Source organism: Ambystoma mexicanum, chromosome 12 (assembly GCF_040938575.1).
Source record: "Ambystoma mexicanum isolate Mex_15411 chromosome 12, UKY_AmexF1_1, whole genome shotgun sequence".
NCBI lineage: Eukaryota > Metazoa > Chordata > Amphibia > Caudata > Ambystomatidae > Ambystoma > Ambystoma mexicanum.
In genome coordinates, this window is record NC_090936.1 from 855,120,542 (window position 1) to 855,133,416 (window position 12,875).

General features: G+C 44.5%; 1 protein-coding gene across 2 annotated transcripts in view; it reads right to left on the reverse strand.

Moving 5' to 3' along the window:
• The window catches only part of CEP290 (centrosomal protein 290), a 3,224,991-nt gene that overhangs the window by 3,048,096 nt on the left and 164,020 nt on the right, over nt 1-12,875 (reverse strand). For both annotated transcript variants that reach the window (XM_069629332.1, XM_069629331.1), the window contains exons 8-9: nt 767-919; nt 492-674 (exon numbers count right to left, since the gene is read on the reverse strand). In XM_069629332.1, coding sequence (XP_069485433.1) covers nt 492-674; nt 767-919 — 336 coding nt within the window. The remainder of the gene's footprint in view (nt 1-491; nt 675-766; nt 920-12,875) is intronic.

Below are 12,875 nucleotides of genomic sequence, written 5' to 3' on the forward strand. Positions count from 1 at the left end.
CTCCCCCCAAAACACTGTCGGCAAGGTATTAAGACTGCAGTCAACGCTTACCCCATCACGTGACTCAGGCATTCTCATTTCATTCACAGGCGTACCGGGACAATGCAGGTCTTGACCAAGGTCAAGGTTTTTTTTAAGTCAGGGCTTCTACACCCTCGCCAGATGGCAATCCATCACACCATTATATTTCCAACAAATTAAACATAAAAGATTGTGCTAGAATATTCATTATTTACAAATGCATTTAACATAACGCAATTGTTTCTCATATCCAATATACTGTTTGATTACGTAGAACAATATAGAAATCGAGGATCTCCTCAGTGCTTCAAGACAACACCAATGGCTGTTGAGTATGAAACAAATTCCACAAACAATTCTGAGAAACCATTCTATGCCACTGAATGCATTTACACAGTGCATTCTGTGCCATTAAGAATAGACAATCCTTTTATGCCACATTATGTGTCATTACAATCACCAATTCTTACCTGAAGCCTATATTGTTCTTTTTCCTTCCTTAATTGGTCTATTACACTATCAGTTTGCTGTACAACAAGTTTCATTCTGCTGTACTCATCTGTCATCTTTTCCATTTCCTGAACAGATTCCTCTAAGTTCTTTGTCATTTCTTGATTCTGAACTTCAAGTTTCTCATTAGCTTCGGAAAGATTCTACATTGTCAAAAAAAGAGATTCTGTAATTGATAACCTTACAGCCGTTAATTGTAATGTATAAACATAAGCTGAAAGTGTGAAATACAGACCTGAATTTCATCCAGATACTGCACAAGCTCCAAATTCTTTTTTGACAACTGAGCCCTATAGTCGGCATCCCCACCTCTACGTGACATAAGTGTTTCCCGCTGGGAATCTATTTGTCTCTGATAGTCAATGACATCCTGACGAAGTTGTTCATTCTATTGCCAAAGTAAACAAAAAGAGTAGAAAATGTCACAATTTGAAAACTGCAAGAAATGAGTGACTAGCACATTTATGGAAAAGGAAGAGTAATTTAGTTACCGAAAAAGAATTAAACACTACAACAGTGATTTAAGATTTCAGGGTTTTGAAAGCCTCATATCCTTACCTTCTTCTTTAACAGTTTTTGCTCCAAAACAAAAGGGATAGAAAAAGCACCAGTAAGAAATGGAAAAGTAACAGATGTATGATTAGAAAAGGAAAAGTAAAGATTGAAAAGCAAATCAAAAAGAATACAATTAAGTAACTAAAGAAATAAGCAGACATGAAAAGACTTTTGCAGGACAAGAAAACATAAAATGTGCTAATGAAACATGTAGTAGTAGTTCTGTTTATTCAGATTTACTATCACAAATCCATCAATCATAACATAAAATAACATGCAGCATACAGTCCTGAAATACACAGTTTCAATAGCTAAAAGTATGCTCCATCTCATCATTGTTACATAGCATCAAAACACAGGGAAATAAAAAGTGAAGGGCAACAACAAAAAAAGTAAAAAGTGCCAGCATCATGATTTATCAGCCTCACAGTAAAAAATACTTTTTTTCTGACATGCTGATTTTAAAAAACAGGCAAAGGCAACTCCAACCGTGGGAAGAGATAGTAAAAACATAAGGGCAGGTCTCCATTGGTGTAGACATCTTGATCCAAGCACATTCTGACGGTATCTCATGCGTAGGTCACTATACAAGGGGTAGAACATTTACAAATCGAGGGAGATCCATGTGAGTGGCAAATGGTCCGAGCCCGGCTGAGGGAGGCGGAGCTAAGCTGATGAAACCAAAATTGTGTATGCAAGATACCCGCCATTCTTACGCACTAGAGCAAAAGTCGGGAGGTGGGGCAGATGATGTGGTGAAGACCTTGGCTCCCTGATCAAAGCCGCAAACGCAGCCAGTGAGTTAAGTAAACTTGGGCAAGGCCGGGCTGCATCGAAGCAGAAGTGAAGATCTAAGTATGAACTGAAATCTCAGCAGAAGTGAAGATAGAAGTATGAACTGAAATCTGTGATTAATGAACTTTCATAAATGGCGAGTGCTGTGGAGTGACAGACTGGTCAGGCATATTCAAGTGCCCAGTTGCAGGTCTCTGTCTGCTGTTTGCCATATCTACTGAATGAGAGTTGTGAACCACAGAGTGAAATATTCGAAGTGGTCATGCGAAGGTCTAGCTAAAACCCTTGCACAGTCTAAAGTCTTCGATTTCATAAACTTGTAAATAATAACCAGTCCGAGCCAGACTGAAGGAGATAGGTTGGGATTAAGGAACTTGTGAGCGAAAAGTCCGAGCCCGGCTGAGGGAGATCCACGGTGAAAAGAGAGCAACTAGCAGGTCCGAGCCCGGCTGAGGGAGATCCACGGTGAAAAGTGAGCAACTAGCAGGTCTGAGCCCGGCTGAGGGAGATCTGTGAAGTGTTGCACACTTGTATAGTAAAGGCCCAAGCCCGATCGAGGGAGAGCTATGGTGAACTTTTAATCCTGGAGAGAAAAACTGTTTGTGTCGAACTGTGAAAGGAACTTTGTTTCGTCCACACTCAAGACACCCTGCGAACATGAGACTTTGGCATGAGAAAGACTTGTTTGTGAAGGTTCTGGCCTGTGTCTTGAACTGCATCCTCGTGCCCTAGAAGCAAGAATGCATTATAGAGCTTGAGTGTGCCCCCTTGTCCCGTGCTGAAAACGTGGGGAAGGGAACCCGAGAACTCTGACCCATTACTTTAACACTTTTTTAATTTTTTTTTTTTTTTTATTAAAAATGCGTTTGGTTTACATCTTAAACATTACATTTATGATTCACATCAGTTTACATTGGCTTTTTTTAAAAATACTTTGACTTTACTATTCTTCTTTGCTGCTACTGCTTTCCAACATAATGGTTTCCCAGAAGTGAATTATGGTAGCAACCATCTTTCTGTTATTTCCCATCAGGATTTGGCTCCATCTTTCTTCTTTTTCCATTTCTACCTGGGCACATTTCTCGCTGAAAAGCAGTCTTTGATCGAGTGCCTCACATTCCATAATTACATGGTATAAGGTTTCTGTTTATCCCACTGTTAGACAGAATCTGCAATCTTTATTTGCATTTTTGTTTTGGCTCCATTTCCCTTGGACTTCTTTTGTTGGAAGTAGGTTAAATGTTAATCTTAAAAATATATCTGTAATTCTTCGGTCTGGATATAGATTTAGATAGTGTGGTAGTTGGTTAAGGGTTTGTGCCTCTCGAGTGCACTTTAGCGTCAGTTTATATCGGTCTTTCTGCTCTTGTGTCTCAATCCAATTGTTTCGGCTCAACTTCTTTTTTACAATTTGCGGCATCTTCGTCAATGTCTCGAACGCAATTCCTTTTTTGTTACATATGCTCATTGTCGCTTCTTACCATTTGTTTAATATTGTATCATTAACGTGTAAGTGTGAGGTTCTTAAATATTTCCAAAGCCGGTATCTTTCCTTCGCTGTTCAATTTTCTGAAAAGGTCTAATATTTTCCGTTCTATTATGGATTCTAACGATTGGAGGCACAGCTCGTAACGGATATGGACCATCGGCATGTTTTGAGGTAGGCTTAATACTTTCCGCTAGTAAATCACCTCCAGTTTTATCCATATGGATTGGTCGAGATTGATCATAGTTTCAGCACAGTAGGCAAGGATTGCTGTCACCTTTTGCTTGTAAAATGTTACAACTGGTTTAAGTGAAAACTTCCCAAATTTCTTGTGGATTGACAGGCCCTGTTGTGCTAGTGCCCGGGTTTTAGACTTCAACTGTTCTACCCATGGCGCTTCTGTAATAGATTGATTGATCCATATTCCTAGATATTTGTATGTTATAACCTGGTGCAATGTTTCTTCCTGTAGGTAATATGAGAAAGCTTTGTTCCCTTTTGGTTTCTTATTTGTCAGATACAGTAATTATCAAGAAAACAAAAATCATGTAAGTTCATGTTTTACCATGTATTCTTGTGTTTTGTTAAGTGCTGTTTGTAATCCGCACAGTGTTTTTGCCAATAAAATTATGTCATCTTCATAAATCAGACATGGTACAGCAGTCGCGTTTAATTTCGGCGGATTAATGCTCGGTGTACTTATCGACCTTTGAAATCTGACGTGAAAAGGCTAAACAGTGCTGCCGCCAACGGACTGTTACGCTCACCTGACTCCCACGGAGGCGCTGGCCTGGTTTGCGCTGCTGTGACCTCTTCTAAGGTGATGCACAGGGTTCGGAAGATGGACTGGACCGGGCCCCCAAATCTGGCTTGTCTGGCTCACAGAAGTATCCTTCTGTAGGCGAAAATAGGGGATTAACTGTCTGCGGGTTAATGCAATCGGCCTCCCACTTTCCCCTCTCACCCTCCTTGAAACCCTTCTGTGATTTCTCGTAGCGTCTCACCTTAGGGTCTGGAAGGACGAGCTCTCCATCCTGCTTCTGATGCAGGGGCACGTTGGTATCCAGTTACTTCACTGGATTTTCGGATTGGTGAGAACCAAACTTGCTTGGCTTCCTGGTAAGTTTTTTGATAAGAGGTTCCCCTTGTGTCCATGCATTAATGTACTAATGCTAGTGTCTTTTTCCCCATAGGGGCCGGGGTCCGGAAATGCCAGGATGCGGCGCGGACCCGAAATGAAGAGGGAATGAATCAACAGAAGTCTTAACATGGAGATTTAGCTTTCCTTATTCCCTTCTCTCTCTCACCTTTTGTTCTGGTGTTTTTCTCCCTAGGCGCTGGGGCGTGACTGCGAATCCGGATGATCGCTGCTGAACATGGAGGCGCCCTGTAAAGGGGAGTGGAATGCGGCGCTGCAGCGATCGACGCGATGAGCTTTTAAATTAAAAAGTCTTCCTTTTCAGGATTGTCGGCGAGATGTCTCCGGGATGCGGATTTAGCAGGTAAGGACTTTTCCTTCTTCTGTTCTCTTCTTCTCTTACTTTACAGGTGATCCAGGATGCTGGCAGGCGTGGCAGAAGTCAGGATGCAGGAGCAGACACGGTGAGCGTCCAGCTGCTAGATGCAGAACAACGCGAAGCATGTGTGGCTGTTCGGGTGGGGTTTAAATAGCCTTGGAAGAAGTTCCAGGTATGTATCCTTCCTCCAATCAGGTATGTATCCTTCCCCGACCACGCCCGGATGGTAAATTAGTCCCACAGGTAAAGTAGTTTCTTTCAGGCCTCAAGGAGGCCGGGATCCTGCAGCATGGTCTGCATCAGGTAAGTGCACCCAAGCATTCCCATAATGAGCCTGGCGCCTATGGCGCCAGAACTGATGTCTTTTATGAGCCTGGCGCCATAGGCGCCAAGACACTGTCCAAAGGGCCCCTATATGGGGTTGCTGGGTCCTTCCTTGGGGACTGGATGTCCGCTTTCGGGGACGCCGGGCTTGAACCGGCTCCCCGGGAGTGGGCATCATGACACGGACACCCTTGTTTTAGGCCATGCCAGGTATTGATTTGATTTGTTATTTTATTATGCCATCAGATGTCATTCTCACTTGTATTGGTATACAAAAGTTTTATTGGTTCGAGTATGTTGCTGGGGCATCTCCATTGTTCAAGTTTGGTCCAAAGCAAGTCTGTTGATTTTATCATAGGCAAGGCTCAGATCGACATACGCTACTATTATTTCCGTTTTTGTTCTTTCAGCTTTGTGTTTCATCAAATTTAGGATGATCAGGTTTACGTTTGTGCCAACGTCACGTACAAATCCTTTCTGGCGAACAGCCAAATGGTTGGTTTGTTTTGCCCAAATATTTAGTCTTGTCAATAGGAGGTTGGCAAAGATTTTCCCCAAAGGGTCAAGTAGTGCCAATGGTCGATAATTCTTTGGCTCTTTAGATGATCCTTGTTTGTATATTGGTATTAATGTTGCTAACTTCCAGGAATCAGTGATACTTTTAGTACGATAAATCAAGTCTATGATTTTACCACAGAATTGGGCCCAAACTTCAGGGTTTTGCTTTAATGTAGCATTTGACATGCCGTCAGGGCCGGTTGCTCTTGATGTATTTAGTTTTTTTATTGTGTTGATAATTTCGGTAATATCGTAGTTCACATACCATGTCTTTTCCGTGTGTTGTTGAGATTTGTTATCTGCTCTGGGTCTTTCTTCATAAAGTTCCGTAAAATACTTAACCCACGCTTCTTCTGGTACATCCACTATCATTGCATCCTCTGAGTTTTTATTTGGTTTCAATAATTCCCATAATCGTCTGGTATTACAGTTCTTTAAGGCATCCATCATGGTTTCGGCATTTTCTTGATCTTTTGATCATTTTTGCGTTTTTAAGCCAATTTTTTGATTTTTGTTTTGCTTGGCCAATTATCCTTTTTTTGGTCTGAGGAGATTACTTTTGAGCTCCTTTTATAGTAGATTTTTTTTCATGTTCCTTTTCTGCAATAGCTTTGTTATATATATATATATATATATATATATACACACGTTCGTTCTGGTTTTAAATGGTTCTTCTGTCTCTACTTCAGTTGGAATTGGTTAACCATCCATAATTAATATTACTGAAATCTTCTTTCTTTGAATTCTTTAGTGTTTCTGTTCTATTCGTTAGAGTTAGACTGGGTACATTTATTTTGTGGCGTTCGCCTGTATTCATTTCCCATGAGCGCTTTAGTATGTAATGGTCGCTGTGCTCACTAAACAGGTTCTTGGCTTCGATTTTAGTTTGAGTAATTCCTTTACTCGTGTAGATGTAGTCGATGATTGACTATTTCTCCTCTTGACCATGTCGGTGCAGGTGTATTTGTTAATACATTAAGTGCATCCCATCTTTCGAAGTTTCTATTGCGTGTCTCTGTTATCCATCTTCGTGCTCTGGGTTCAAGCAACTGATCACCTATTATTTCTCCCTTGTCGTCAAATAGGTGTAGGTTTAAATCGCCACATATAATAAATTCAACATCTTGATGTTTCTGTGATATATTATCAATCTTAGTAAATATCGAATCTATTACAATTTCTTCCTGCACTTTTCTTGGGTTCCAATAGACATTGGTGATGTTTAGATATTTGCCCTTTGTTATAGTGTTGTTGCTCCGTGATTGTGTCATCACTTGCATCTTAACTAAAGTATTTTGTGCCCAATTGCCTATATTCTGGTATTCGATAATTTCTATTGCCAGATCTTGTCTAATTAAGGTAATGAGTCCTGCTGATGGTCTTCCTGCTTTGGAGTTGATAGCAGGATTTGTGTATATAAAGAATCCTTCACATACTGGGGGGTCTATTAACCAGGTCTCCTATAGACATATCACCTTTGCTGAATTCAGCTCTGGTCGTTCCATTTGAAAAAGATGCAAATGTCCCCTTGTATTCCATGAGCAAAGTATTATTGTTTGATCGATGTTTTCCTTTCGTTGTTATCGCCTCCGTTTTTCTGTCTTCTTTTACCTGTTCGTTTCAATACTGATTTCTCGCCAAAAAGGAGATTTTTCATAATTCCATCGATTTGATATTTTATCTGTATGTTGTCGGGGGTTCATTCTTTTTTGATCATCCTTGTGCCATCTTTCCTCCTCTTTTCCTTTCATTCCTTCATCATCATTGTACTCAATGCTTGTAGCACTACTGATGTCAGAGTATGTTCTGCTATTCTCTTGCTGAGTCATATTGGAGATTTCTTCAGTCTCATTACCCAGTCTGTCTTCATTTGACACTCTGAATCCACCAGCTTCCAGTTCTTTGGCACATGATGATATTAAGCTCTGCAGTTCCCATGAACAACAGTATATCCAGATGGGGAAATGGCCTTGCAGCTTTGTGCGTGGCATCTTGCAATAGGTGGTTTTACTGTCATATGGGTGAGGGGCGACTAACAACACATGGGGTCCCTAAAAGCACTCATATGTATTTGTATTTACATGGGATACTAGCTGATGATCATACTTTTTTACATAGCAATTCACATTTAGTGTTGACATGCGAACATGAGGTAGTGTTACGCAGGTGTGTGTAAAGTGTATTAAGGGAGCAACACAAGTTATTGTTCACAGTTGTTCACAGTCATCAGCTGTCCAGTCTTTGTATATCTCTATATTACATGTAATATCGGTTGCACAACTTTCTCTTTACCCATTCTCCGTTATATTAGCAGCGAACGTTAGTCAACAAGGAACATATTACATAAATGGTTTCTGCACATTGCATCCATACCCACCCCGAAAAGCCCTTGCAAGGTGCCACGCCGTCTATAGCTGGGGGGCTTGGTACAGGGGTCAGGGCCTGCAGGGTTTGGGCTGATCTCAGTTACATCCTGGTATTCTTGTTCATAATTGGAGCAATGGTGTACTGCGGAAGGTCAACAGCTACAGTGTTTTATTTTATTGTTCACTCGCGTCTGGCGACTCGTGAGAACGAGTCTTCAGCGGATCTGCCATGCAGTGGGAGGTGGGGGAAGTGTGGGCCTCTGAGTGCGGTCAAGTGGGGGTCACTCTGCAGCGTTCAGTGTTTCTGCCTTAGGTTAGATTAGGAACTGGACCTTGACGTCCTCGGTCTCACTGAGACATGGTTCACAGCCAGCTCTGTCACGAGCTTTGACACACTCCTACCTGAAGGTTACAAGATCCTCTCTGTGCCCAGGACCAACCGTGCAGGGGGGGGTGTTGCCCTTATCTTCCCAGAGTGGATTCCTGCCACTGTCACTCCTACGCAGACCTACCCCTCTTTTGAATGTCTTGTCTGCCGACTCTCTCTCCCTCTCCTAGCCATTCCCTTACCGTGGCTATCTATCGGCCACCTGGTCGAATTTCCTCCTTCCTCTCTGAGTGGGCTGACCTCTCCTCCTCACTCCTGTCCTCTACCACTCAAGTCCTCTTTCTTGAGGACTTCAACATCCACCTAGATGCCTCCTGTCCCCCCACTGGACTCTTTCGTGACCTCTGCGACTCTCTCTCACTCTCTATTCTCCCATCTGGGCCTACTCATTCTGCAGGGCACACTCTTGATGCTCTGATCTCTTCTGACCTTCCCCTCTCTGTCCATCTCTCCACTCCACTCTCCTGGAGTGATGACTTTCTCCTATCCTCCCACCTCACCCTCCCTACCCCACGGGCAAAGCCACCCTCATCATTGCCACCCACCTTCTCGGTCATCCGACTCATGAAGCGCGTGTCAGTTGCGGCTTTCGCTGCCACCTTCTCGCCCCCCCCCCTTCGGCTGACTCCCACCCTGACACAGCCCTCTCCTTGCTCCACTCTGCTATATCTGATACCCTTGATATCCTTGCCCCTGTCATGAAAATCCGCCTGAAGCCCAAAGCCAAATGTAACTCCTGGTATGATTCGGATCTCGTCACCCTAAAACGCAAGTGCAGGGTGGCAGAGAGGAAATGGCGTGCTTCATGTTCATCCTCTGACAAACTGGCCTGCCGCCTGCTCCAAAGGCAATACCGGCTCTCCGTTCTCACTAAGAAGAGAGCCCTTATCCAAGCCCGCATCTCTGAGGCATCTAACAACTCGGCCGAACTCTTTAAAATCTGCAAGGAGCTGGCCAACCCTGCTGCAGTCTCTACCTCTCCTGTCCCCTCCCAGGCACTCTGCACTGCACTGGCCTCCCACTTCATCTCTAAAACTCAGGACATCCTGTCCTCACTCTCCTCCTATGACCTCCCCCCCTCTCCTCCCTGCTCTTCCTCTGGCCCTTCTGCAGCCACCCCTCCTCCCTCCTTCTCTGCCTTTCCCCTTTTTTCTGCTGACGAGGTTTCCAGACAAATCCGATCTATGAAAGTCTTGTCTAAACAGATTCACCCTTGTTCCTCCAAAACTATCAAGGACCACATCGACTCCCTGGCTCCTGCCCTGGCTGACTTTTGCAACCACTCCTTCGCCTCTGGAGTCTCCCCATCCCCCCCTCAAGCACTCCCTTGTGCACCCTCTCCTTAAGAAATCCTCTGCCGACCCCTCCTGTCCGGCTAACTATCGCCCAATTTCCCTCACTCCCTTCCTGGGCAAGCTCCTGGAGAAACTGGCCATCTCCCAGCTTAATCTCCATGCTGAAGCTGTTGATAGTCTCCATGACCATCAATCTGGCTTCAGAGCGGCCAGAAGCACGGAAACTGCTCTCCTGAACATCCGTGAGGACCTGCTCTTGAACCTCGACTCCAACACTCCGTGTGTTCTCATTCTGCTCGATCTCTCTTCTGCCTTTGACACTGTCAACCATGCCATGCTGCTCAACCGTCTCCGTGATAACCTGGGTATCACTGGTCAGGCTCTGGCGTGGCTGACCTCTTTCCTTTCCAATCGACCCTCCCAGGTCCAACTTGGGTCCTTCCTCTCTGACATCTTTTTCTCCACCTGTGGCGTTCCCCAGGGATCTAATCTCTCTCCCTGGCTGTTCAACCAGTATCTGGCACTCCTTGCCCACCGCATCGCCGCCCTCTGCCCCAACTTTCAGTGCTATGCGGACGATACCCAGCTCATTTTCAGGCTACCCTCGGCCTCCTCCTCTCCTTCCCTCATCTCTGACTGTCTGTCCGCTATCCAGGAATGGTGTGCTGCCAATGACCTCTGCCTTAATGCTAGTAAGACTGAGATCCTACTCATCGGCACACCCACTCGCTCCTTCCCTGCAGCTCTCTGGCCGGCCTCTCTTGGCCCTCTTCCTGCTCCTACCTGCAAGGCAAAAAACCTTGGGGTCATCTTCGACTCCACACTCTCCTTCTCTCCTCATATATATGACGTCTAAGAAGTCACATTACCAGCTGCACCTCCTCAGAGGTATTCTTCCCTTCCTCTCCTTCCCCCAGAAGCTCACTGTCTCCCGAGCCCTGGTTCTCTCGAAGCTGGACTACTATAACAGCCTCTATCTTAATCTGCCTGCCTCCACTCTCCGCCCTCTGCAACTCATCCAGAACAGAACTGCGAGACTTGTCCTTGGCCTCAAGCCCAGGGACCGTATCTCTCCAGGACTGAAATCTCTACACTAGCTCCCAGTGGCTGCGAGGATTAAGTTCAAAACCCTCTGCATTGTCCACAAGGCCTTCTGGAGCCTGGGACCTAAATACCTTCAACTCTCTCTTCGTAAATATCTTCCTTCCCGAGCCCTACGCTCATCCGTCTCCAACTCCCTCAGGGTCAGCCGCTTCTCGAAGCAACAAGCTGGGGGTAGATCTCTCTCCGCAGCAGGGGCCTCCCTCTGAAACAGCCTTCCTGCCTCCCTGAAACTTGAGGAGAACCATCTCCAGTTCCGGAAGCACCTCAAAACCTTCCTCTTCACTTCTGCTTTCTCTCTCCCTCTCCCCTGCTAAATTCTTCACCTAAACTGCACCGATTCTGCAACTGGGCCACTCTCACCGACCTCGGTCCTGGGCCCAGTCACTTCACTTGCACTGCCTCCCTGGCAACCTCTGCACTGCGGGACTGTCTCTGTATCCCTACAGCCCCCCCCCCCCCAGAACTTGTCTGCACTTGCCACCAGCTGGCCCTATTTATTTATTATTTTATTTCTATTCTACTTATTTGTACTGCACTCCCCCCCTCCCCCTTCCCCTTGCACTTTTTCCCTTCCCCCTACCCCTGCACTTGCACGGTCTGAATGACACCTGGCCTAGTAGGATCGTTGTCTGTCTTCCCCTTGTTCCCCCCTCCCTGCCTCGTCGCGCCTTGAAACACTTGTGTATAGGCACGTTACAAATGCCATATCATATACGTTTCTAGCAAGATGGAGATGGCTTAATACACGATGGCGTCTATTCTCTGCCACATATCGTGTTGGTGCAGCCCCACGTGTCGGCCAGCAGCCGCCCTGCCACCTGGGCCCGGGAGGCCAGGGGGCTGCCGACGAGTCATGGGTCTCAACCAGGATGGGACATGTAGTGGGAGGGGAGGTCCTATTGACCTACCCTTCCCTATAGCGGTCTGGGCTAGATTCCTGAGGAATGCTCTAGAGCCTCTGTTTTTTGGTCCTTTTTTTGCCGCTGTCATTTTCGCTTTGTTTGTATTATTCTGGGATTGTTGTTCAAATATGCTATAGTTCTGATTCCCTTGCGCTGTCTTAATGTGATGTTCTGTTTTATGTGTAGTTAGTTTCAGAGTCCGATTTGTAGGCTTTTCACTTCTTTTATTCCGTAGCTCTTCAGGTGTCAGATCGATCAAGAGAATATCGTCATCTCTTTTCGCGCCATCTATGTGGTGCTTCTCAGGCATGGTCTGTGCATTATCTACTCTTGGTTTAGTAAGATGGGCCTTTGGTACTCCATTTATTTGACCATTCTCCTTATGATTTTTTTCTTCGGTGTTATTCCTCATTAGCAATGTCTTTGTAAACGAGATTAGGGCTTCCATTAGCGGTGCTTTGTCCATTCTGTCTTGTCTCGCTATCTCTGCAAGACGTTGTTGCCATATATAACTATTTTCTGCTTCTATGCTAAGACGTTCTTGTATTTTGTGTACGAGTTGTTCTAAACTCTCTTGTTTGGTAAATATAGAACTAAGTATCGAGGTGTGTTATTTAGTTGTTTCATTGCTTGCTTCTTGTAGTTTTATGTAAGGTATCATTGTTTGGGTTGTTACGGCAATCAGCATATTCTGTAAATCCAGCATTTATTTAGCAACTGACTCCTGTTGGTTTGCTGGCTTCGGTGCACAATAGCCAACTGATTCCTCAGTCTTATAGGCTGTTTTCTTATCATTTGTTTCAATGTTTGGTAATTGTGTCTCATTTACTGTTGTGTTACTTAAGTCAGGATAGCATGACAGGTTATTGATTTTGGTACTTGTTTCCATCATTCTTCCTGATAAATTAGCTTGTTGTTTATTTTTCCTATTTATTTGTTTGTTGTAATTCCATAAGTGCTTCAATTTCCGTTAAATCCAGCGATAGGCGTTCCATTCTACGTTGGCTGATTGGTATAGTCTCTTTTACAAATCGCTCTGATTTAGTCGCTCTTT